This window comes from Entamoeba dispar, genomic scaffold, assembly GCF_000209125.1.
Source record: "Entamoeba dispar SAW760 scf_1105229458835 genomic scaffold, whole genome shotgun sequence".
In the NCBI taxonomy this organism is placed as follows: Eukaryota; Evosea; order Mastigamoebida; family Endamoebidae; genus Entamoeba; species Entamoeba dispar.
In genome coordinates this window covers 54,744-76,863 of record NW_001853391.1, presented here as the reverse complement: position 1 = coordinate 76,863, position 22,120 = coordinate 54,744, and the positions used below count along the sequence as shown (strand labels likewise).

At 25.1% G+C, this 22,120-nt stretch overlaps 14 protein-coding genes across 14 annotated transcripts, besides 31 other annotated features; 9 read left to right on the top strand and 5 right to left on the bottom strand.

Moving 5' to 3' along the window:
* Positions 1-15: 15 nt before the first annotated feature.
* On the bottom strand, positions 16-752 carry EDI_130950 (uncharacterized protein; the record flags this gene model as incomplete). Its single annotated transcript, XM_001734984.1, has 2 exons — positions 16-501; positions 669-752. The coding sequence occupies 2 exons, from the start codon at positions 750-752 to the stop codon at positions 16-18; spliced, it is 570 nt and encodes a 189-aa protein (XP_001735036.1).
* Positions 335-384: a microsatellite.
* Positions 753-781: 29 nt separating the features above from the next.
* Positions 782-867: a microsatellite.
* Positions 868-1,900: 1,033 nt separating this feature from the next.
* Positions 1,901-1,929: a sequence feature (AT_rich).
* A 258-nt stretch (positions 1,930-2,187) lies between these two features.
* Positions 2,188-2,250: a sequence feature (AT_rich).
* A 1,078-nt stretch (positions 2,251-3,328) lies between these two features.
* Positions 3,329-3,383: a sequence feature (AT_rich).
* A 62-nt stretch (positions 3,384-3,445) lies between these two features.
* On the top strand, positions 3,446-4,354 carry EDI_130940 (uncharacterized protein; the record flags this gene model as incomplete). Its single annotated transcript, XM_001734983.1, has 1 exon — positions 3,446-4,354. The coding sequence occupies one exon, from the start codon at positions 3,446-3,448 to the stop codon at positions 4,352-4,354; it is 909 nt and encodes a 302-aa protein (XP_001735035.1).
* Positions 4,355-4,457: 103 nt separating this feature from the next.
* Positions 4,458-4,479: a sequence feature (AT_rich).
* Positions 4,480-4,810: 331 nt separating this feature from the next.
* Positions 4,811-4,861: a sequence feature (AT_rich).
* Positions 4,862-4,956: 95 nt separating this feature from the next.
* Positions 4,957-5,079: a microsatellite.
* Positions 5,080-5,246: 167 nt separating this feature from the next.
* Positions 5,247-5,308: a sequence feature (AT_rich).
* A 907-nt stretch (positions 5,309-6,215) lies between these two features.
* Positions 6,216-6,260: a sequence feature (AT_rich).
* A 166-nt stretch (positions 6,261-6,426) lies between these two features.
* Positions 6,427-6,540: a sequence feature (AT_rich).
* Positions 6,541-6,706: 166 nt separating this feature from the next.
* Positions 6,707-6,767: a microsatellite.
* A 20-nt stretch (positions 6,768-6,787) lies between these two features.
* EDI_130930 (uncharacterized protein) lies at positions 6,788-7,747 on the top strand (the record flags this gene model as incomplete). Its single annotated transcript, XM_001734982.1, has 1 exon — positions 6,788-7,747. The coding sequence occupies one exon, from the start codon at positions 6,788-6,790 to the stop codon at positions 7,745-7,747; it is 960 nt and encodes a 319-aa protein (XP_001735034.1).
* Positions 7,378-7,413: a sequence feature (AT_rich).
* Positions 7,748-7,793: 46 nt separating the features above from the next.
* Positions 7,794-7,917: a repeat region.
* A 452-nt stretch (positions 7,918-8,369) lies between these two features.
* EDI_130920 (AN1-type zinc finger protein 2A, putative) lies at positions 8,370-9,209 on the bottom strand (the record flags this gene model as incomplete). The annotated part of the gene is made up of 1 exon (XM_001734981.1): positions 8,370-9,209. The coding sequence occupies one exon, from the start codon at positions 9,207-9,209 to the stop codon at positions 8,370-8,372; it is 840 nt and encodes a 279-aa protein (XP_001735033.1).
* Positions 9,210-9,652: 443 nt separating this feature from the next.
* Positions 9,653-9,689: a sequence feature (AT_rich).
* EDI_130910 (importin subunit alpha-3, putative) lies at positions 9,685-11,130 on the bottom strand (the record flags this gene model as incomplete). Its single annotated transcript, XM_001734980.1, has 1 exon — positions 9,685-11,130. The coding sequence occupies one exon, from the start codon at positions 11,128-11,130 to the stop codon at positions 9,685-9,687; it is 1,446 nt and encodes a 481-aa protein (XP_001735032.1).
* Positions 11,131-11,139: 9 nt separating this feature from the next.
* Positions 11,140-11,192: a sequence feature (AT_rich).
* Positions 11,193-11,919: 727 nt separating this feature from the next.
* Positions 11,920-12,315, bottom strand: EDI_130900 (uncharacterized protein; the record flags this gene model as incomplete). Its single annotated transcript, XM_001734979.1, has 2 exons — positions 11,920-12,123; positions 12,169-12,315. The coding sequence occupies 2 exons, from the start codon at positions 12,313-12,315 to the stop codon at positions 11,920-11,922; spliced, it is 351 nt and encodes a 116-aa protein (XP_001735031.1).
* A 258-nt stretch (positions 12,316-12,573) lies between these two features.
* On the top strand, positions 12,574-13,808 carry EDI_130890 (epsin-1, putative; the record flags this gene model as incomplete). The annotated part of the gene is made up of 3 exons (XM_001734978.1): positions 12,574-12,581; positions 12,631-12,747; positions 12,794-13,808. 3 exons carry the CDS (start codon positions 12,574-12,576, stop codon positions 13,806-13,808), a joined length of 1,140 nt encoding a protein of 379 aa, XP_001735030.1.
* Positions 12,753-12,792: a sequence feature (AT_rich).
* Positions 12,872-12,902: a sequence feature (AT_rich).
* Positions 13,809-14,094: 286 nt separating the features above from the next.
* Positions 14,095-14,198: a sequence feature (AT_rich).
* Positions 14,199-14,328: 130 nt separating this feature from the next.
* Positions 14,329-15,309, top strand: EDI_130880 (protein TRANSPARENT TESTA GLABRA, putative; the record flags this gene model as incomplete). Its single annotated transcript, XM_001734977.1, has 1 exon — positions 14,329-15,309. The coding sequence occupies one exon, from the start codon at positions 14,329-14,331 to the stop codon at positions 15,307-15,309; it is 981 nt and encodes a 326-aa protein (XP_001735029.1).
* Positions 15,310-15,440: 131 nt separating this feature from the next.
* Positions 15,441-15,520: a sequence feature (AT_rich).
* Positions 15,521-15,544: 24 nt separating this feature from the next.
* On the top strand, positions 15,545-17,293 carry EDI_130870 (Ephrin type-A receptor 4A, putative; the record flags this gene model as incomplete). Its single annotated transcript, XM_001734976.1, has 1 exon — positions 15,545-17,293. One exon carries the CDS (start codon positions 15,545-15,547, stop codon positions 17,291-17,293), a length of 1,749 nt encoding a protein of 582 aa, XP_001735028.1.
* Positions 17,294-17,323: 30 nt separating this feature from the next.
* Positions 17,324-17,413: a sequence feature (AT_rich).
* Positions 17,414-17,461: 48 nt separating this feature from the next.
* Positions 17,462-17,854, top strand: EDI_130860 (40S ribosomal protein S15A, putative; the record flags this gene model as incomplete). Its single annotated transcript, XM_001734975.1, has 1 exon — positions 17,462-17,854. One exon carries the CDS (start codon positions 17,462-17,464, stop codon positions 17,852-17,854), a length of 393 nt encoding a protein of 130 aa, XP_001735027.1.
* A 17-nt stretch (positions 17,855-17,871) lies between these two features.
* Positions 17,872-17,905: a sequence feature (AT_rich).
* A 34-nt stretch (positions 17,906-17,939) lies between these two features.
* EDI_130850 (origin of replication binding protein, putative) lies at positions 17,940-19,055 on the top strand (the record flags this gene model as incomplete). The annotated part of the gene is made up of 1 exon (XM_001734974.1): positions 17,940-19,055. The coding sequence occupies one exon, from the start codon at positions 17,940-17,942 to the stop codon at positions 19,053-19,055; it is 1,116 nt and encodes a 371-aa protein (XP_001735026.1).
* Positions 18,269-18,299: a sequence feature (AT_rich).
* Positions 18,544-18,590: a sequence feature (AT_rich).
* Positions 19,052-19,143: a sequence feature (AT_rich).
* Positions 19,144-19,145: 2 nt separating this feature from the next.
* Positions 19,146-19,574, top strand: EDI_130840 (uncharacterized protein; the record flags this gene model as incomplete). Its single annotated transcript, XM_001734973.1, has 2 exons — positions 19,146-19,367; positions 19,434-19,574. The coding sequence occupies 2 exons, from the start codon at positions 19,146-19,148 to the stop codon at positions 19,572-19,574; spliced, it is 363 nt and encodes a 120-aa protein (XP_001735025.1).
* Positions 19,346-19,621: a sequence feature (AT_rich).
* A 25-nt stretch (positions 19,622-19,646) lies between these two features.
* EDI_130830 (uncharacterized protein) lies at positions 19,647-21,401 on the bottom strand (the record flags this gene model as incomplete). The annotated part of the gene is made up of 1 exon (XM_001734972.1): positions 19,647-21,401. The coding sequence occupies one exon, from the start codon at positions 21,399-21,401 to the stop codon at positions 19,647-19,649; it is 1,755 nt and encodes a 584-aa protein (XP_001735024.1).
* Positions 19,779-19,816: a sequence feature (AT_rich).
* Positions 20,131-20,161: a sequence feature (AT_rich).
* Positions 20,601-20,646: a sequence feature (AT_rich).
* Positions 21,402-21,483: 82 nt separating the features above from the next.
* Positions 21,484-21,533: a microsatellite.
* A 61-nt stretch (positions 21,534-21,594) lies between these two features.
* Positions 21,595-21,653: a sequence feature (AT_rich).
* Positions 21,654-21,655: 2 nt separating this feature from the next.
* EDI_130820 (40S ribosomal protein S26E, putative) lies at positions 21,656-22,090 on the top strand (the record flags this gene model as incomplete). Its single annotated transcript, XM_001734971.1, has 1 exon — positions 21,656-22,090. One exon carries the CDS (start codon positions 21,656-21,658, stop codon positions 22,088-22,090), a length of 435 nt encoding a protein of 144 aa, XP_001735023.1.
* Between the last annotated feature and the right edge of the window lie 30 nt (positions 22,091-22,120).

Sequence of the window (22,120 nt, the reverse complement as noted above, 5' to 3'; positions counted from 1 at the left end):
AAACAAACTCTGAAATTAGAATGCATATGGCATACCTGGGAGAGTGCCTGAGAATCCATCAAAGAATTGGATGAATGGATCAACATAATAACGACTTGTATAATATGTCAAATAATCATCAGTCAAAGAATATTCTATGTCTTCAGTTTCATCAATTTCTTCAATCTCTTCTTCGTTATCTTCTTCCTCATCATCACTTTCTCCTCCTTCAAGTGCCTCAAGGTCTTCATCAAGTTCAGCATCAAGATCATCATCAAGGAACATATCTTCTTCATTATCACCAAGTTGATATTCTTCATATTCATCATTATCAAATTCATTCATATCTTCGATATCTTCTTCTTCTTCATTTTCTTCATTATTTTCTTCTGTTTCTTCTTCTTCATTATTTTCCTCTGTGATTTCTTCTTCACTGTCTTCAATTTCATACTCATCATCGTTTTCTTCTTCATCGTTTTCATATTCAACATCATTTAAAGCATATTCTTCTTGTGAGTCACTCTACAAACCAATAAATATTTTTCTTCTTAACTTTCAAAATTCCTTCTTTTATGTAATTATGTTGTAGTTTACGAAATAAACAACATAGACAATATTTTGATTTTTCACAATAAATCATTCTGATATTAAAAGGAATGTGCTTCATTATATAAATAATAAAAACAAACAGTAAATAACTCTACATCTGCAGCATCAACTTCGTATGCATTGGCAACAAAAAGCACCATTAGTAAAAACAAAAATGCCTTCATTATGATAATATAAAATATAATTTCTAAAATTCTTTTTCAGTTCTTTTTATTTTTTTTGTAATTCTTTTTTATTATTTTTTGTTCTTGACTTTTCTTGTTTTTTATTTATCTTTTTAAATGAGGACATAGCATAAAATAATGAATTGAGTTTTATATGATTTCCATCATTTCCTAACATGTCAACTGTTTTGGAAAGAAACCATTGAGTTACTCTTCATAACTTCTATGAGAACAGTACTCAGAATTCATAGTCTCTTCTTGTTTTTTCAATTCTAATGCACTAATAAATCCAGGATAGTTCATTGTTGACCGTTGTTGATTTGATCTTTTTCTATTATTCATTTCTTCAAATTCATCTAGTTCACTAGGATAATACTCTCCCCACTCTGATGCAATTTGGTTCATTTGCTCAACAGTGAGTTCAACTGAGCTTACTGAGATTGGAGATGCTGGTTGATATTCCATAAACCCAAATGGGTTTTTTGTTGTTCTGTTTTTCCTCATTTCTGTTTCTTCTTATAGATTTCTTTAAGTGTTGTTGTCTCTTCATTCTGAGAAATGATCAAAAGGTTATGATGAAAAAGAATTGTTTCTTCTTGTCAAAAGATGTTTTTCGTTTTTGGACTAAAGAGTTCTACCATTTATGTTTTAGTTATTAGAGATACCATTGTTGAAATTAAAGGTATTATTTGATGAATACCACAAGTAATTGTATGAATAAAACAACTAACAACTAGGTTATATCATTTTACTTGAATACTTAAAGCATGGATAATAACTTATATTATTTCTTGGATGTAGATGATATTTGTTTATTGTTTGATTTATTTTGAATGTACCCATTCAATAAACATATAGTTTCAAGAATTAATTTATTGTAGATTGTCATGATATCAGATACACTTTATCAATAATAATAAATAAGAGAGTTAATTATTGTTAGATTCAAAAAAGTCATTTTGTTCATGATAAAATAGTAAGTAATATTAGATCATAGATAACATGTTAAGTTTATTTATGAATTAAAACATTAAATAGATGGAAACAATAATTGTTAATATTCTAAAAGTCTCAATTATTATAACATGAATATTCTATGATAGAAATAGTTAATTATAATGGATAATCAAATGAATAAGATCAATGAGTTATTAAATTAATTATAAACATAAATAAACACATTTATTGAAATTATCTTGATTAATTTTCTTGAATAGAGAAATTTAATAACAATTAGAATAAAAAGAATACAATTAAATTTAATCAACTAGATAATATCTCATTTGATATATCTTGTTAAGTTATCTCATTTCTTTTTATTTATTAATATCCTTAACAAATGATCATTCAACGAGATTTATTAGATTTATATAACATATTTTTCTTATGATGGTATTTGTTTATAAATTGATAATGATTAGATAGTCTATTGTACTATTTAAGAATAATTATATAAGAATAAGTAAATAGATTAAAGATAATAAATATCTATTATTTTCAATGAAGAATCAAATAAAGAAATTGGATATATTAATTAATGATTAAGTTGTCAATCTTGTTTGAATGAAGATGTTATCGTTATTGTATTGTTATTATTGATTCTTTTATAATATATGAGAACAAGATAGAGGTTGTTTATATTCTATATATAGTACTCTTTCATTCTTGTAAAAAGAAATCAGAATCAAAATCACTTTATTTACCATCTATAATAATTAACTTTTAATCAAAATGGTCTAACAATCATATAACGCTCATATCATTTTTGCTTGAGAACTGTGGTTTTCAATAAAACAAAATAAGAGGAACTTCTCTCTGAAAATAATAATAGAAAGAAGTAATAGTCATTACTATTTTGTAAAAAAATGATGGCTTAAAGATTTCTAAAGAGGTGTATTAGTTAAACATTATATATAATGAAATTAAAAGAAAAGACTAACAAAAATAAAATTCTATGAAATCTCAATGAGTAAACCAAGAGTAATCAGAATCAGTAAGATAAAAAAGAATTAGGTTTAATTTTGTATTGATATTACATAAGCAAGAGAATACATACTATAAATATGAACAACAAATTATTTTACAATATTCTACAACTAATTTTCATGAAATCTATCATCATTCAATGTTTTTATTCCTTATCAACAACAGACTTCCTTGTCAATAAATAGGGAATTTACTAATTAAACTTCTTTAGTAGAAATAAACTAAAAACAATGAAGATTAGATGTACTAAAAAGAACACAAACATCAGAGATTATTGAATAATCATTTCATTGAGTATGAGCTCTTTAGATTTATTTATACTTGAAGGAAGATGAACAGAAGATATTATGATAGAGTTATCAATAAAAGAAACAAATAAGATAATAAAATTCAATAATGGAGAAAAAAGAAACTTAATTTAATTAAAACAATTCAGTTGTTAATTAAATATGTAAAGTGAAAAAGTGATTATTAGACAATTCATAAAGGGCATGAAAAAAAAAAGAAAACCATTACCAATAGAACAATAATACTGGTATAATAATAAAGAGGTCAATAGTCATATTCATCAAACAAGTGAATATGACAAGTTTTATTAATTATTTTGTAATAAAATTATTTTACATGAAAAATATACTATTAATTGAACTATAATTGATATAACTTCAATTCTCATATCAAAAGAAGATTTCTTATTATACAGACAAATGGATATAATTTCAACCACTGATTTATTCAACATTATTCAATACCTAAATAATGATGATATTATTTCATTCTCAATGTCTTGTAAATCAATTAGAAGTGAAATAATATCTCAGTCATTGAATTTAGTTAAAACAAGATTTAAGAAAGAAATAAAACAAATAGAAACAATAATCAAATTACTTCCAAATAATTTCCATTTTGATTTCTTTGTTTTTATGACTTACAAATACAAAATGATGGACAGTCAATTTGTTCAACTTCTTCAAACAAATTACAGTCAATTCAAATACTTCATTCCACTATTTACACAAAATGAACTATTTCATAAGACCATCAGACAATTTTATATTGAAGTGACAAATAAAGAAGAAGTAAATAACACAAGAAATACATTTATTGACTATGTTTATTCACATGCAATTCATTATCGTGACATCAATCTGGTTTTTTTTCTTCTTTCACACACTAGTTTGATTGATTCAGAATCATTAAATAGGACTATTCATTTGATAAAGAATATTGGGATGAACATAATTTTTCATTACATGAAATACCATAAAGTAACAAGTGAATCACAAGTCATTATCATCAGAGTATTCCCATATATTGTTTCAGAACCAATACCTAAATTGTATGTGAGTGAACTGATTCAATTATTAAAATCAAAGAAAATAATAGTCAGGCAGGAAACTGAATGTTGCATCAAATTACTCATTCAAAAACATATAATTGACACGCAATCTATTCCACCATTATTTAGAAGAATAGTTATTAATAAGGATACTCAACCTCTTCAAAAGAGAGTTGAAAGAAAATTAGAAACACAGAAGAAAGTAATGCAAATTAAACAACCAGTGAGTGAACTAAGAAATACACTTCATGATTTATTAAAAACTATTGATAATTGATTTGTGATTATAACTGTTGTTTTAATAAACAGAGAAGTATTCATTTATTATTTTATAAATAAGTTATGTGATTTCTATAAGATGAAGAGTTGATTGATATTAGAAATAAAATTTAAATAATTAAACACTTTAAGAGAAAAAGCTATTGTTTTTTAAAGTATGATTGATATCATTATATTATTGATATTTCTTATTCTTAGCATCCTTTTATTAAATCTATTTTATTTGTCCATTTACAAAATATGATTAAATAAATACTATATGCAACAATTCTTCACAATGAAAACAAACCTAAAATGAAATAAATACAGAATCATCAATTGAATAAGAACTATATCAAACATAACTAAAAAACAAAATAATAATAAAAGGAAAGCACGAATGGCCGAGTGGTCTAAGGCGTCCGCTTTAGGCGCGGATATCGAAAGATGCGTGGGTTCAAACCCCACTTCGTGCATTTTTAATTTTTATTAAAAATTAATAAAATTTGTTATGTTTTATTTATTTCACTATTCTTCATTTTTATTATCACCTCACCACAACAACACATTCATATTATTATGTCTATCATCAGTAACATACTTGATAAATACATGACCAACAAAAAAAAAGAAAAATAAAAAGAAAGGATAAGTAATAGGATAATAGAATTAAATTAACAAGAAATAATAAATAAAATACATAATAATAATGAAATAAGCAATGAGAAATGAAAAATAATAGTATTAATTATGAATTACATAATAATTGGTATTTGATACACTGAGGGTTGGGTAAATTTATTTAGCATAAGGCATTTCTATTTAAGTAAGCATAATGAACTTAAACATAAAATGAATAAAGTATGAGAACAAATAATAAAAAGGTGTCGTTATTTATTTTAATTCATACGTAAATTAAAAATAAATAGTAATAAAAATTATGTATTGTTTTATTTAAACTTTATTTTATATACGAATTAACTATTTTTTGAATTTAAATTCAGAAATATATACTGTATTAAGATTGATTAGATATTGCTAATGAAAAAAAAATAAATGAACAACAGTTCTCTTTTGGGTTTTGTTATTACTTAATGATACTGTAACAAAATACTGTTCTGACTATATTATTTATAACATCTATTTCATGCAAATTTACATTTGGATAAAACTTTCATAATAAATATTCACTTCAAATTGTCTCTCTCAATTTAAAGTTTGTATCATTATTTTAATGATGTATTAATTTCTAGAAGATAAATTAATAACATTTTCTGTTTCTATTTCGTATATTTTCTTTACTATTGTTTGTCCATTCATTAATATACTTCCTTGTTGAGGTGGTATTTGTAACTTAACATTTTTTGTTAATTTTATAGAAATTGAGTTGATTAATAAAATGGTTGCATTTCTCTTCATCTCCATTAATTAGTTACATTGCTAATAAAAATTTACTAATTTATTACAATGGATATAGAAAAAAATATTAGACACAATATTATTCTTAAATTGATAATAAATAATTGTATATCAGTCATTTATATTATAATGATATTACCATTCTAGTGTATCAATATTATGATTACATCAAAAAATATATAATGTAACCTAATTAATTTTTAATACTCTAAATTTGAAGTGTGTCTTCATGCAATTAATTTAAAACAAAATATTAAAATCAAAAACTTGTAATTATTTCTAATACCTGGATAATTACTGCTTGTTTTATGTTATTTTTATTTAATACCTCTTATATTTGGTTACTACTTTATATTTTATTTATATTCCACTGATAAAATAGAATCTTTAATTAAATATTTTGGAATAATGGAAATAAAATTTCTTAAGTTACTTGGTAAATATATATTACAGTAATACCCTAATTATTGTAATTACTATTAAATATAATATGTTTTAAATTTTATCAAAAATGTATGAATTCTCATTGTCTACAGTGTATTTATTTTTGTATTAAATATCTTGCAAAAATACAATATCTTTGATAAGATAATTCAGTCTTTTTTCATCTTTTATAATTAACACGTTCTGATAATATTATTTTTTGGTATAAAACAATATTAATACGATGTCTTATTAATTAATACTAATAATTATATATTCTTTTCCAAATCAAAAACATCATAAAAATTTTATTATCATTTAATTACATTATAATATATATTTATATATATATTATAAATATAAGACTCTTAATAAGGAAGTTCTTTTGAATTATATAAATCAATTTCTTTAGTTCTAACAAAGGTAAATGAAATGGTCAACAGAATGAAAACGTCAGTTTAATTTATTTTGAAGGGAACAATAATAATTCTCAAATTATTTAACTTCAAAATTTAATAAAACATTCAAAAAAAAAAATAATGAAAACTAAAAATTTAAATAATAAAAAAATAAAAACTTAAAAATAAAAAATATAATCATAGTTCAAAGAATGATACATTGTATTGTATTTAGTCTTTTGATTTCTGTTGTTATGGGTTCTTCACCTTCATTAAATCTTACACAATCGATTGCATTACTAGTTGAAAATACACTCACATCAACGTTATCATTGATTAGTACATTGTTTGTTGCTTATTCAATGGTGTATCTTCGGTTACTATCTAAAGGAATATCAAATCAAATGATTTTCTGTTTATTATGTTGTTCATTTGTGAATCAATGTGTTGTTTTAGCGACGTTATTTATTCTTCAAACATCACAAATGGTAGCAGATAATACATGTAAGTTTTTTGCTAGTGTTTTACAATTTACAGATTTAAGCCAATGTTTTTGGATTTTGGCTATTGGTGGACATATTGGCATGTCATATTTTATCAAAAATAATTCAATTAAAAAGAATTATTTTGTTTGTGCAAATATATTTGTTTGGGGAACTAGTTTGGTTTTAAGTATTATCCCTGTGAATAATTATGGAAAAAGTGATATTTGGTGTACTACAATAAGTAAATATTGGGATTTCTTTACATTATACATTTTTGTCGCAGTTGTTGCAATACTTGTTATTATCATTTATGCAGCAATTATTATAAAGATTATTTTAACAAATAAAAATATGAAATTACGTTATTTGTTTACATATAATAAAAATGATGATGTTCAATCTTATGAAATGGTCTCATTAGTAAGAAAAATGGCTATATATCCATTTCTTTATATCGTTTGTTGGATCGTTCCATTCTTTAATAGATTATTACCTTTATTTAAAATAACGCCACCTTTCTGGATGGAATACGTCCACTGCTTCACTATTCCTTTATTGGGATTTGTTAATTGTTTGTATTATGCTAACGATGTTTCTTTAATTGTACGTTGGAGAAATTATTTTAGAAGTTGGGGAATGTGTTTTACTTGCATTGGTGATGAAGAAGAATTAATCAATGAAGATTAAATTCTTGTTATAGTCTATTTTTATTGGTTTATCTGTCTTTTCAAAGAAAATAATCAACTATGACTTACCTAAAATTAAGGTTTTCATCATGTTGAATAGTGAATCTACATACTTCTTCAACATGTTTTATTTTTTTTTCTAATAAAGTTTTTTCAAATACTCTCCACTTATCATTTTCTTTTCAAAGAAATATAACAAAACGAAAAAACTAAAAAATTTAATCTTTTTTTCTTATAAACTCATTATGATACAATTAATGCCCAATGAAACCAATTTTCAAAACCTTTATACTATGATTCTTGAACAATGGTTTGGAGACATGAATACTGTTATTGCTACAGAAAATGAGAATATGGAAATGTTACTTGGAATGTTATTTTCATTATTTGCTGGCATACCTTCTTTTTTCTTTGTTTGTTTTCAAGACATTTTTGTTATTTTGTACTGTCAAATAACAAATGATTACTAAAACAATAGTTATGGAGTGGAGTAACAATTCATGTAAAACTAGGAATGGTCATAGGGTTATGTACTTATTTGTTTTATTTTTCAATTACTCATGTCATCCAATTATAATTATCTTTATCATTAAAGAAACATCTAAGAACGAAAAACAATAAATTTACTCTTCAGATTTCATTAAAAATAGAGTTATCCTTGAAAAGTTGGTTAATTTATTCATAGTCATTGTAGTATTCAACTGTTCTCCATTTTCATCAACTAATCCATATTTAGGTGCGTTTAATAAATTAGTATTTGGTAATCCAAATTCAGTACAAATAACATCAATCACTTTACCACAAGTCCAATTTTTATTTATCCATAATGCTTTTCTTTGTTCATTTGGTAATATAACTTCAAAATATAATCTACAATTGAATGGTACAGTTTTATTTCCAAGAGCATTCTTTAAGATAAATGCTTTCTTTTGAGCGTTTGATGTTTGTTTGTTTACAGGTTGTGTTGGATAGCTTTTTTGAGATTTAAAGATAGAGGATGACTTCTCTAAAATAAAGTTGTTATTCAAAGGTGATGGTTCATTACACGGTTGGGTTTTATGTGTTAGAGCAACGCAGTGATGTGTTGATTGGTTTCTGTGTTCAACACAATAATTCTTATGACAACCTGCACAAATAATCTCAACAAGTTCTGTTTTCCCACAAAGATCACAAATGAATCGTTCTTTTTTTGGCTCTAATCTACAATTATTCTCAATATGTTTATTAATAACAACATCAAGATTATCTTCTTTGTCTAACTGAATATATTTCTGACAAATAGGACATTGAACAGAACCCTTTTCTTTTTGAAGCTCTTTTTTAGCTTTGTCGCATTGGTGTGTCTTGATACATTTGTTACAAAAAGGATTATGACAATAAGAACATTTGATTGGAAGGAAATCTATTAGACCACATCCAAGACATTTTGTTCCAATGTCGAGTGTTTCTTGTGAACCACTCATCAATAGATACTCTCTTTTTTTAAGATTCATTGATTAAATATTATCCATTGAAGTTTCTCATAAAATTATCAATTATTATTCTATTTTTGGAAGTATTAAATAATGATAATGTTTTTCTTTTTTTTTTTTTGAAATGAAAAGACTTGAATAGTTAAATTAGATTTAAGTGAAAAATAAACTATGACAGTCATTGTTTTCTTAAAAACAAATGAAGAGAATATTAGATTTAATAATTGGTATCAAGAAGTATTTGTTGGCATTTCTGATTTATTAAGACTAGACCTTTCTTTTTCTGCTCAACATATTCAAGAAAGTGTTGAAAGAATTCAGAATGAATATTCTGGAAAGTGTCATGACCTTCAAATCAAAGCAACAGTTCTTGCTCTTGAATCAGTGTTAAGAAATATTATTCGACAACAACTTCTAAGTGATTGTGAAAATTGAAATTTTTTTATAGTCAAAATAAATTAATAAATTATTCTTCATCTAAATTATCAGATGTATCATATTTTTCATAACACGTCATTAACATTCTAACATATTGTTTACTAGTTTCATCTAATTCAGTTTCAGAAAGATGATGTAATGAATTATACAACCCTGTTGTGTCTATTATTTCTATAAAAGGTATATCATTAATGACCATAAAACGGATCATTCTGTATAATCCTGATAATGCTTGTTTAGTTGTTCTAGGATCTCTCTCTTGAAGAATTCTATTTGTAGTTAAGAAGAAGAGAGATTTAGAGCATAATTTCTCAAACTGGTCTTGGTCACAAACAGAAAAAAAATTACAAAATGCAAGGATTGCCATTGCTTTACAATTTACATCTTGTTCAGTATTGATACATAACATAACTTGATTCATTAAATCTTTTTTATTGATAATAGAACAAATACAAGGATATTCTGTTGAACATAAATTACCAATAACCCAGAAACAGTTTTTTTTTACTGAAGGGTCTTGAATATACATAGCAACATCTTGCATCCATTTAATGAAATTTAATTCTACAATTTCTTTTGTAAGACTCATATCTTCTTCCATTCTTAAGCAATTACCAACGTATTTGATAAAATATTTTGCAAGCACCATTTCTTTTGTTGAAAGAAGATTAGTTGTACATTTGAGATACCCCTTAAACAAGTCCTTGAAAAATTGTGAACATAAAGTTAAAATCTCCTCATCAGACTCTTCTGAACATATTACAAAACATCCTAGGATATCTGAACATACTTGATAATCAGCACAATCAAATACTAACACCAATAACGTTAACAATGATTCCATTTTTTTTATAGTTAACAATGGTTTTGAAATTAATAAACAAACAATTGAAAAAACAACAACTCTCACAGTAGTGATACTTAGTGAGTGATTGATTAAACTAGCAAGGCGAACAATAAATGTATTGTAACAAACCTGTTTATATGTACCTCCTTCTGAAGAAACATTTCCAACTATCCAAGCAATTTGAGATTGGATTTTTTCATCTGAATTATCAAATAACTTTACAAATATTGGAAGTGTTGTTGGAGTAAAAATCTGTTTAGAAAATGCTGAATCAGTACCACTCCAATTAATAAATACAGTCAATGTGTCATGAACAATATTTTCATCAGAAGAATCTAATAGTTTCATCAAACTTGGCATAACAGGTTTTGGAGAAATATTTCTCAAACAAAATAAAGCATCAACAATTCTATTTTTTGTTGTAGGTTGTTGTACTTCACAAAGTGCTGCTTCGATATAGGTTTCATTAAAACGTATTTGGTCTTTAGTTTCTGTGTGTTGTATTGACTCTTCAATAACTCGTTTTTTATTTAACATTTCTTCTCGTTTTGTTTTTCTAAGGGCTTGTTTTTCATTAACAAGAGATAAATAAAAACTACGTTGAGGAGATTCACGAAGATTTGTCATTTAACTAAGAAAATAAAATTTAAGTTTACTTTTTTAAATAAAAAATTGAATTTAGTTTTTAAGTCATTCTTCTTTGTCATGAGGACGATAATCAATTGGTATTTCTATATGTTGACTAGAAACAGAAAATGAACTCTGTGGTTTCAGAGTCATTGGGATTGAATCTATCCATATTCTAGCGATTGTATTCATATCTTTCAAATTTAAAGATTTATCAAAATTATATTTCTTCAAATTTCTTCGAGACAAAACATGTTTTTTCAATCGAAAGGAATCAGGCAAGGTTGGTTTTGTTACTGGTTTAATTACTGATAAATCAAGAAATAATTGAAGAGAAGGTAATGCCTCTTTTGCTTTTTCCATTGGTTATTGCTTTCTTCGATTTTCTAGTGAAGTAGTCATGACTAAATAAGAATGTCTTTTCAATCTGTGTTTTTCATGATTTTTTTCTTCAAGTGAAAAGATTATCTGAAAAATCAAACTGGAAATGAATGATCTAGAAGCGACAATAGTTAATCAAGAACTTCTATCTCATTTTGATGGATATGTTTGTAGTGACACTCGTGGTCTTTGTGTTGAAGCTCAAGGTATTATGCCAACTAAAAGCAGTGGTTTTAGTCAATCTGTAATGAACTGTTCTAAAGAATTAACACAAAATGATTCCCCAATAATTACTATTGAAGGAACAAATGGAGTTATTATGGTCATGCAAAAAGGAGATATAACAATAGCAGCTACTCATAAAAAATAAACAAAAGAAAATAATTGAAGTTTAAATATTTGCTTTACTTAATTTTGTTCTGTAGGAACAATGTCAACTTTTGATGAAGACCAATCCATTTTAAAGAAAACAAAGTATAGTATCAAAAGTAATATAACTAATCCACAAATTAAATAAAAACAATGTCGATAAGTAAATTTTGCTCCAACTACTTTACTAATACCTTCAATACTTCTGTTTGTTAAATCAACTAAACTTCTCATTTCTATTGCCTATTTCTATTAATTATCTTTTAAAGTCTTTTAATTAATACAAACAGTCTCATCAATATTTTTATTACTATCACTAACTTTATCTAAAAGTGTATTTGTTGCATTCTTCAAAGCAGCACTTTTTCGTTGAAGAATATCTAATTGTTCATCATTTTCATTTATTAAAACTTCTTCATTAGTTATAACTGACATATTTGAAAAATTCTTATGAGTTTAACTTTTTTTTTAGTTTTTTTTTTAAGTAAAATAGTTTTTTGTTTTTCTTGAAAGGAAAGAATCTTAGAATAAAACAAATTTATTATCAATTTCAACAACTTTAATTGTTTTTTCGAAACAACTACAAATAGTACCAAGAATCAATAAAAAATTTTAGTTTTTGTGGATGAGGAGAAAAGGAAGCCAAAATTGGATGAAAATGTGCAAAAAAATCTAGATTCATCAAATCCTTAAATGTCAACGTTTGTGACTTGTTATTTCCTTTTTATGTTGTGTAACCTAATGCTATAGTTTACTATTTAAAAATGATTCTGCTGTGATAAAATATATTAAAACGGCAACAAGCCATAAAAACTATGGACCTACTCCAGAACATTACAAAAATATTTGTAGACTTACTCATCAATAGTTTGTTTTTATAATTAAAAAGAAAGAATAAAAAATAAATTTATAGTGAATGTGGATTAGTTTGTGACACTCTCTTACACCGATTAGGTGATGATGGCAAGTATTGGAGACATATTTATAAGTCATTATTATTAATTTATTACATAATAATTAATGGAACACCAGAGGCTGTTGAAAGATTCAAAAGAAGGCAAATTGAAATTAAAACACTCCATTCATTCCAAAAAATAAAAGAATCAACTGGACAAGACGTTGGAATTAATGTTAGAGAACGTTCAAAAGCTATTACTGATTTACTTAGTGATGATGAGGCGCTTGAGGCTAAAAGGAATATGTCCGAAAAAGAAAAGCAAAACATATTTGGAGAAGCATATTCATCTGATTACAAAACGTCTATGACAGAGACCCATGAAACTAGAAAGAAAGTTGAACTAAAATCAATTGTTCTTAAAGAAGATTTATCTGGTGAATCAGAAAGTTCTTCAGAAACATTAGATAAACCAGAAGTATCTCCTCGTTATCAACAAACACATGAAAATGTATTTGATATGTTAGAACAACCTCGTAATTACAATACAACTACTAACCCTGAGCAAAATTTAACTAGTAGTAACCAAAGTTATTCTATGAATATTCAACAAAAGAGTAATATTACTTCTGAACAAATAAAAACTGAACCAATTTTAACTTCACAAACTAGTACTAATCAAAATTTAAATGTTTTTGATTTATTAGGAGGTTGTAGTACTACTAATCAACAACCTCAAAATATTCAACCTTATCAACAACCTCAAAATATTCAACCTTATCAACAACAACCAGTTGATCCTTTTGTTTCATTTGATAGTTCTAATGTTGCTACCCCAATTATCTTACCAACTCAACAACAACAACCTAAATCTAACAATGAATTTGTTTTTAATGATTCATCATTAAACGAAAAGAAGAGTTGGAAGACGGGCATTGATATTAACTCTCTTACATTGGACTCTCTTCAAGTCAAGTCAAAAGAACAAAAACAAACCCAGCCTCAAGTTAGAAAAACATTAGGACAACTCTAATTAAATAATGTATTCCTTGAAAATTATTTTTATTTTTCTTCTTAGTAATAAAATGAAGGTAAAATCTCATAAAATAAAAACACTTCTTTATTTTTTCGTTTTTCATAAAAACATCAAATAGATGTAATGAATAATAAATACCTAAATGTAAATTTAATAAAAAACTTACTTTAAGTTTATAGAAATGGATGAAAACAAAAATATAATTTAATAGTTCAAATCTTCATTTTTATAATTTCTTTACGAACTATTTCCAAGATTCTATTATTATATTAACTAAAAACCCTATTTTTTTACTAAATTAAAGAAAAATTAAAAGAAAAGAAATATTTTAGTTCTTTTTTAAATAAAAAGAGATAAATAAAAGAATAGTAAAATTGTTAAATATAACTAGTTTTGAACTAATTAAGATGACGATTCGAAAATTGTCAAAGAATAGAAAGTACAAAATATCCAGGTACCAAAATCACATATATCCAGGTATTTAAAACTGAATCTAAAAAAATAAAAAAGAAAATCAATGACAGTGCAACCTAAACAAGGACATTTATATTATGTTGCTCAATCACCTGTTATGTCAATTAGTTGGTCATCATTTACTAATGCTCCATTGAGATGTCTTTATACAACATTTACTGACACTATTACATCTCATTTACATATTTTACAATACGTTGTTCAAAGTGATACTATTGCAAAAACTTTATCACCAGCAGTACATGACCTTCCCTTTACACCAACAGCAGCTCATTTTTCACCTAAACCTATTTCTAATAATGATATTTTTGTTACTTCAGGTGATGGATTACGTGTATTCAGTTTGTCAAGTTCAAATGATATTAATCTTACTGCCACTATGACTGATCAAAAATATCAACTACCATCTTGTGGGTTTGACTGGTGTAATCAAAATCCAGATTTATTATGTACTTGGTATTTAGATAATACTTGTTGTGTTTGGAACGTAGAGACAAGACGTATCGCTTGGTCTATTCCAAGTAAGAAACAAATCTTTGATATGAAATATTGTCCTAATTCTCCTGATGTTTATGGTATTGCTTCTGAACAAGGATTACTCCAATTAAATGATATTCGTGCTGAAAGACCTATCATGTTATTGTATCAATCACAAGATGCACCAGACCTTATGAAACTTTCTTGGAGTTCTTCTGACCCTAATAGAATTGCTACATTCAGTTCATATGGTGATAGGGTAGTTGTTATGGATATCAGAAAACCTTTTGAACCAATGACTCAATTAAAAATTGCTCAAAACCAAGTCAGTTGTATTGATTGGTCAACGTCTTCTGCTAACGAGTTATGTATTGGAACAACTGATAAAAAAGTTATGGTTTGGGTAATTAAACCATCTAGTCAAAATGAAAATTCATTACTGGAATTCTCTTCTGATGGGGAGGTTAATGATGTATGTTGGTCTAAATCTAATCCAGAATGGATTGGTGCTGCTATGAGTTGTTCAGTCCATTACCTTCATGTGTAATTTGTGCTTTTTTAACAAGAATCTTAATTTGATATAGTAGCCTGATTTCCATCAGTTTACACTTACTTTAAATGATTATGCATTTTTATATTTTTTGGTTTATTTGGAAAAATGCATTTTATGAAGTTTAGAAAATATTACTTTTTTATTAATATTTTATAATTTAGATTTAATTGGTTATATATAACAAATAATTTAATAAAAAAAAAAAGAAAAAGAAGAACAAAGAAGTGTCATGTTTCCTCAACAAAATATAACTGGATTTAATACTGATATTAACCAATTTAATGTTCCAAAAAATCCAATTTCACCTGAAGCCACTCTTTTATTTCAAAATTCTAGAGTGTCACTACAAACTACTTTACCAATACAAGGAAGTCAAACATTAGTTCTGGAAAAAGAACCAACGGAAATATCATTACTTCATTCATATGATTCTATAGGGACATTACAATCAAGAAACGCTTTAATTAGTGATAAAGAAGTTAATGACTATATTAGAAGAGGAGAAGTTGTTGGTGAAGGGACATTTGGAAAAGTTTATCAATCGTCAATATCAACTCATGAAAAAAATTGTAAATATCAACGAGTTGCTATTAAAGTGTTAAAACAACAAAACTTAAGTAAAGAAGAAATGAATCAATTTATGATGGAAATGAGTATTTTGAGTCAATTAGAACATCCAAATATTGTTGCTTTTTATAAGGCATGTATCGATGTTCCTTTTATGTCCATTTTAACTGAATATATTTCAAATGGAACACTAACTATGTACCTTGATAAACGTCCTATTTCATTACTAAATGGATTATCTATAATGAAACAAATTGCAGAAGGAATGAGATATCTTCATGAACATATTCCAGTAATTTTACATCTTGATTTAAAATCAGATAATATTCTTGTTGGTGAAAATGGAAGTATTAAAATTAGTGATTTTGGCCTTTCTTTCTTTGTTTCAGATAATGAAGTAGGACATAAAACAAGTCGTTTAATAAGAGGAACACCAGGTTATTGTTCACCAGAAAGTATAGATGTTTCTTTATTTAATAGACTTCCCGTTGATAAGAAGAAAAAATCAGATGTATTCTCTTTTGGAATAGTATTTTGGGAAGTTATTCATGCAGTTTATTGTAAGCATTATAACCGTCCTTATTATGAATTCCCAAATCTTCTTCAACAACCATTTGCTTTAATGAATCAAGTCTCTTCTGACAAAATTATATTAAGACCAAAGATACCAACTCAATGTGACAGTGATGTTGCTACTTTAATTTCTATGTGTTTTGCTCATCATTATGACTCAAGACCAGATTTTAATGATATTTTAGAAATACTAAATGATTATACAAAGATTCTTCAAGTCAATGAAACTCCACTAATTAAACAATCAATGGAGTCAATGACTCCTATGAATAAATTAAATTTTGTAAAAAACCACAATGAAACTAGTGAATTAAGATACTTAAAATTAATGGAAAGTGAATTTCTTCATGAAGGAAGAGTATATGTACTGAGAGAGTTTAGGTGTTGTTTTATATTATATTATGGAGATACTACCATAATTTCAAAAAGAGCAGGATCAATTAAAATATCATCAGAAAGTAATTTTCAATTAACTCTAAGATTTAAATTTAAAAAAGATAACAGTATAATTAGAATAGAAGTACCTTGGATGTGTTTTAAAAATCTTGGATGCGTAAATGAAAATAATGAATGGATAGGTATCTTACAATTAATTACTTATCCGAAATGGTCAGTTAATGGTATTTCTACTGAAAGACATGACGTATTTGATCAATTTTCAGTAAATTTTTATACTTTAGAAAATTTACAAGAGTTCATCTCTTCTTTAAAAAAGATTTCTTTACAAACAAAAAACCCAGGAAAACATATGTTAATGGTTTTATCAAAGTCTAAAGACATTTCTTTTACAAGAGTAAAACCAACTGATTGTAGAAGAAGACTCTTCCAAGATGAATGATTCATTTATTTTGTTTTATATCACGTATTCTTTTTTTTTTAATTTTGTTTTTAAAAGTTTAAAAGAATAACTAGAGAATAATAGTAATAAAATTATAATTAATAAGAATTGTTTTTAAAAGAAACCCTTAGGAAAAACAAAGGAACTTAAATTTGACAGGAGAAACTCATGGTCAGAGTTAACGTTCTTGCTGATGCTCTTAAATCAATTACCAATGCTGAAAAACAAGGTAAAAGACAAGTTATGATCAGACCAGCTTCAAAAGTTATTTGTGAATTTTTGAACGTTATGATGAAACATCAATACATTACTGACTACACTGTCGTTGATACCCACAGAAGTGGAAAGATTGTTGTTAACTTGAACGGAAGACTCAATAAATGTGCTGTTATTTCACCAAGATTCAATGTTACTCTTAGTGAATTTGATAAATGGGAAGCTAACTTACTTCCATCAAGACACTTTGGAGCACTTGTTTTGACCACATCATATGGTATTCTTGACAATACTGAAGCTAGAGCTAAACATACTGGAGGAAGAATTCTTGGATTTTTCTACTAAATGATTTTCTCGTAAAGAATTTTTAATAAATTTTTTTGTTTTAATTTAAAAGAAAAGAAACTATGAAAGAATCAGATAGGAAAAGATGAATGAAGTAGTATCATTAGGACTTGCTAGAATTAAAAAAAGTGCAGTTGAATTAATTGACGAAGAAATTGTTGGAAGAGAAGAACAAAAAAGAGGAATCGAAAGTAATATTGAAGTGTTTATTCAAAATCCATGCACTAGAATACTTTTTATTAATGGTACACCAGGAACAGGAAAAACAATGATGGTTCAATATTTACTTAAAAAACACCAAAATGAAATTATAACATTTTTTTTTAATGCGATTAAAGAAAAGAGTATTAATAATATATGTCGTAAAGTTGGAGGATTAAAGAAAAGTAGTTCAGAAGAAAAAGTTATGGAAAGATTATTAAAAAAATTAGATAAAATAAAAAATGGGATTATTGTAATTGATGAATATGATGTCTTAATGAATGATGAAGGACCATTATATAGATTTTTTGATTGGATTTTTAATAAATCACCGCTAATGATGTTAATATTAATTTCAAATAATAGTCAATATTCTCAAATTCTTCATTCTAGAGTAGCATCAAGAAATGTTACATTTAATTATAATTTTTATCAATATACAACAGAAGAAATTAAAAGTATTTTAATAAAAAGAATTGGTGAAGAAGTAATATATAAAATCTTTAATAAAAAAGATTTTGATTATTTTATTAATGAAAGAATTGAAATGTCATTACAAAATGGTGATGTTAGAAAAGCACTTGGAATGATGTTTAATATTTTACTTAATACAAAAGAACGAATTGAAAAGGGAGAAGATATTAAATTAAGTCATCAAAAAGTAAAAGAATTAATTAGTTCAAATTCATCATATCCAACATTAAATACATGTAGTCAAATGGAATTAATTGTATTATATTGTATAATGAAATGTAAAGAAGAAGAATATGGGTATGAAAGTATTATGAAATATCTTGATGGAATTAGATATAAAAAAAGAGATTTAATAAATTGGAATGAATTTATTGTTAGATCATGTATTTCTAGACTTGAAAAAAAAGAATTAATTTCTATTAGTGTTAATGAAGGAAAAACAAATATTAAATGTAATGAAATTGATAAAGATATGGTTTTAACAATGATGAATTCCATGAATAATATAACATCATTATTCACATAAAAAAATAACAAAATATTTAGAATGTTATTTATAATTAATTTTTATATAAACCCTAAAAATAATAAATAACTAAATAACATAATTTTAAGAATGCAAGAAGAAATTAACTTCCTTAATGATTTTATTGATGATGATGATACAAGTTGTGATTGTTTAGAAGGAGAAAATATTAAAAGTATTAAAAAAGAAATAAAATACAAGAATAGAATGAAACAATTAGAATTATCTAATAAACAAAAAGATAAATTATTTAGTCAATTACTTTTAAATAATAAAAATCGATTTAATCCATTAAAATATAAAATGATAATTGTTTGTTTTAATTTTTTTCTTTTTGAGAGTTAAAAAAAAAATTTAAAATAATTAATATCTTAATAGTTTGGAATAATTTTATTTATTTTAATAAGTGTTTTGTATAGATTTAATGAAATTGTTGAATATAGAATTGATGTATTAATATCATCAGTATTATTTATTATTATTACATTATATTGTATATTGTATTGTTTATTCAATTAATAAAAAAAAAGATATATTTTTAATTGAAAATTTTAATAAAAAAAATACTTGAATTAAAGTTAATTCTAGTCTTTAAAATGTTAAGAATTTTTCAAATAATTCAAGAATATCTTTATTCAATAATTGATTATCTTTTGGTGATGCTAAAATAGTAGATAATTTTTCTTTAACAATTTCTTTAATTTGAAGATTAAATTGATTTGGTAAAATAATATTATTGTTATAGAAATTAATTAATAATTCCATAACTTCTTTAATAAGAATAGCATAATCTGTTTTTAAATTTTCCAATAAACAAGAATAAATATCATTATCTCTATTGAGAATTTCTTTAATACTTTTATTTTCTTTAAGTAATCGTATTAAAATTCTAGTAGCTTCAAATCTAACTCTTTTATCTGGTTCATCTTTTTTTTCTTGTGCTTCATCTTTTCCAAGACAAACATCAATAAGTGCATTTAATCCTTCTTTTTTTAATAATTCTGAAAATTCAGGTTTAAAATTTAAAATATTTCTTAATGCTTGAACAGCAGAATAACGTATAACAATATTTGTCATATATTTAAAAGTAATAATAATTATTTTAAGAGCAAATTCATTACAAACTTCATTCTTATCTTCTGCTAAAATTGTAAAATTTTGTAAAACTGAAATAGACCTATAAATTAATGGTTGATTCATCATATTATTTTCATTAAAAATTGAACTTAATTTTTCCATAATTCCTTCTTTTAATAAAATTGAAACATATTCTTTATTTGTTGAAAATGATTGTATAATACCAATACAATGTTTTTGCATATCCATCATTCTTGAATTTTTTGATGTTTCAAATGCAATTTTAATAAATTCATTATGTTTATCCCAAATACGTGAAAGAAATTCTTCTACTGTAGCAATATGACAAAGAATTTCACATGTATGATTTTGAGTTGGTGCTGGAATATAATCTTCTTTATAAATATTTCCATGAAGAGTATATGCTATTGTTAATTCAATAATTGAATCATATAATTTTGCTGTTTCTTTAAATTGATAAAATTCATTAAATAAATCAAATATTAATTTTATAGACATACATATTTGATTTAAATCTTCTTCATTAACATTTTTTGGAAATAATGGATTTACAATAATATCAATTGCTGATTTATATCCATTAAATATAGCTTCTGAATGTTTACAAAAAACTTTTCTAAATTCTTCAAATGAAAGTACTGAAATAAAATATTCAACTACTTCTGAAAAATTAGAATCAGCTAAATCATTTGGTATTTTATCTAATAATTCAATAAAAAATGGTGATTTAAAACACTCATTCATTTTATTAATAGAAGTAATATTATTAAGTGTTCTAATAACAGTTTCATAACAATCATTAATACATATTGAAATTGCTTTTTTAAATCCTTCATCAATAAGAATTTCTTGTAATTTTTCACATGATTCAAAGAGGTTAGCATAAGCACTAATTCCAACAAGTCTTAAATTAGGAAATTTTTCAATAATAAGTGAAATATTTTTTAATTTATCTCCTCCTATTTCAAGTAATATATTTCTTGCTGGTTCATTATAATATGTTAAATTAACAATACAACGACATGCCTGAAGAGCAGAATGTTCGTTATCACAATTTAATAAACCAATAATAAATTCAAGAATTTCTTTTTTGACATAAATTTGTCTAAACTTTTCATCATCACGACATTGATCAGCAATTCTTTGCATAATTTCTGATTTAGTTGAAAGTTCTAAATCAGTTTTAATAAATTGTATAATATTATCTACTCCATTATCAAAAATTTGATTAAGATCAAGTTTAGTCATCACCAATTAAGCAGAAGAAAATGAAAAGAAAATCATAATTTTTAATGAGATATTTAAGAAAATAATTTTTTGAAATGAAAAGAAATAAACAATAAAAAGAAATGAATAAAAAAAAAATAAAATAATAATAAAGTATAGAATAATTAAAAACCCCAAAGAACTAGAAAATCAAATCATTGCAGAGGGTATGTTGTTAATTAAATAGTTTTAAAATAAAGTGATATTTTGAAAAATAAAAATACTTATATAATAGCATGACTTCAAAGAGAAGAAATAATGGAAGATCTAAGAAAGGAAGAGGACATACTCAAAATGTTAGATGTAGTCATTGTGGAAGATGTGTTCCAAAAGATAAAGCCATTAAGAGATATCAAATTAAAAATATTGTTGAAGCAGCTGCAGTTCGTGATATTTCAGATAACTCTGCACTTAATAAATATAAATTACCAAAAACTTATATGAAATTAGAATATTGTGTTTCATGTGGTATTCATGGAAGAGTAGTTAGAGTTCGATCAAGAACAGATAGAAGAAATAGACTTCCACCAAAGAGAGTTGTTAAGAAGACTAATAAACAACAAGCAGTTAAACCATCCACAGAAGCTGTTAAAGTTGAAGTTCCAGCTAATGTTGTTACTGCACCAAAGGTCACTAACCAAAAAGAAAGACCATTCAAATTCTTGCAATAAATTAATTGAATCGTGTGGAATGGAAATTAC